General features: G+C 27.3%; 1 protein-coding gene across 1 annotated transcript in view; it reads right to left on the bottom strand.

The window, feature by feature from the left end:
- The window catches only part of LOC104720019 (protein WVD2-like 5), a 7,145-nt gene extending 6,628 nt beyond the window's left edge, over nucleotides 1–517 (bottom strand). The window contains exon 1 of the mRNA XM_010437994.2: nucleotides 510–517. Within this exon, the coding sequence (XP_010436296.1) occupies nucleotides 510–517 (8 nt within the window). The remainder of the gene's footprint in view (nucleotides 1–509) is intronic.

Below are 549 nucleotides of genomic sequence, written 5' to 3' on the forward strand. Positions count from 1 at the left end.
AAGTGTCCTACCATTTTCCCAACTAGTTGAGTTTGATGCGTTTTCTATTGAATTTGTTTATAATAACTGAAATAACTATTTTCTTTAGTAGAAAAGTGGTAACAACTTAAAGTATAATTATGCTGATTAACACTGAGGTGGTGAAAGAGAGAGAGAGAGTGATTAGAGAGTAAGCAAAGTGATTAGACACCAAAACCACTTTTATTAAGAGACAAGTTGGTCCAGTGATTAGGGTAAGATACAAGTACAACAGTGACATCTTTCCTTTCTTGCTGCTTCTCAAAACTTTCTCATTCCATCATCTCTACTCTGTCTCTATCTAATCCTAATTTCATTATGTTTATCTTTTATCATTTTCATATAATATATTTGAATGACTAATTCGTAACATTTTTTAGAAAAAATATATTTTTTTATTAATGCTTTTATTTTTACAAGAAATTAAAATTAATGAAAATATTATCTATATACATATTTATTTAAGTATTAGTACTAATCGTTTCCATTACTTTCGCATATTCTTATACTAATTTAGGCATATCCTCTTAT

This window comes from Camelina sativa, chromosome 10, assembly GCF_000633955.1.
Source record: "Camelina sativa cultivar DH55 chromosome 10, Cs, whole genome shotgun sequence".
NCBI lineage: Eukaryota > Viridiplantae > Streptophyta > Magnoliopsida > Brassicales > Brassicaceae > Camelina > Camelina sativa.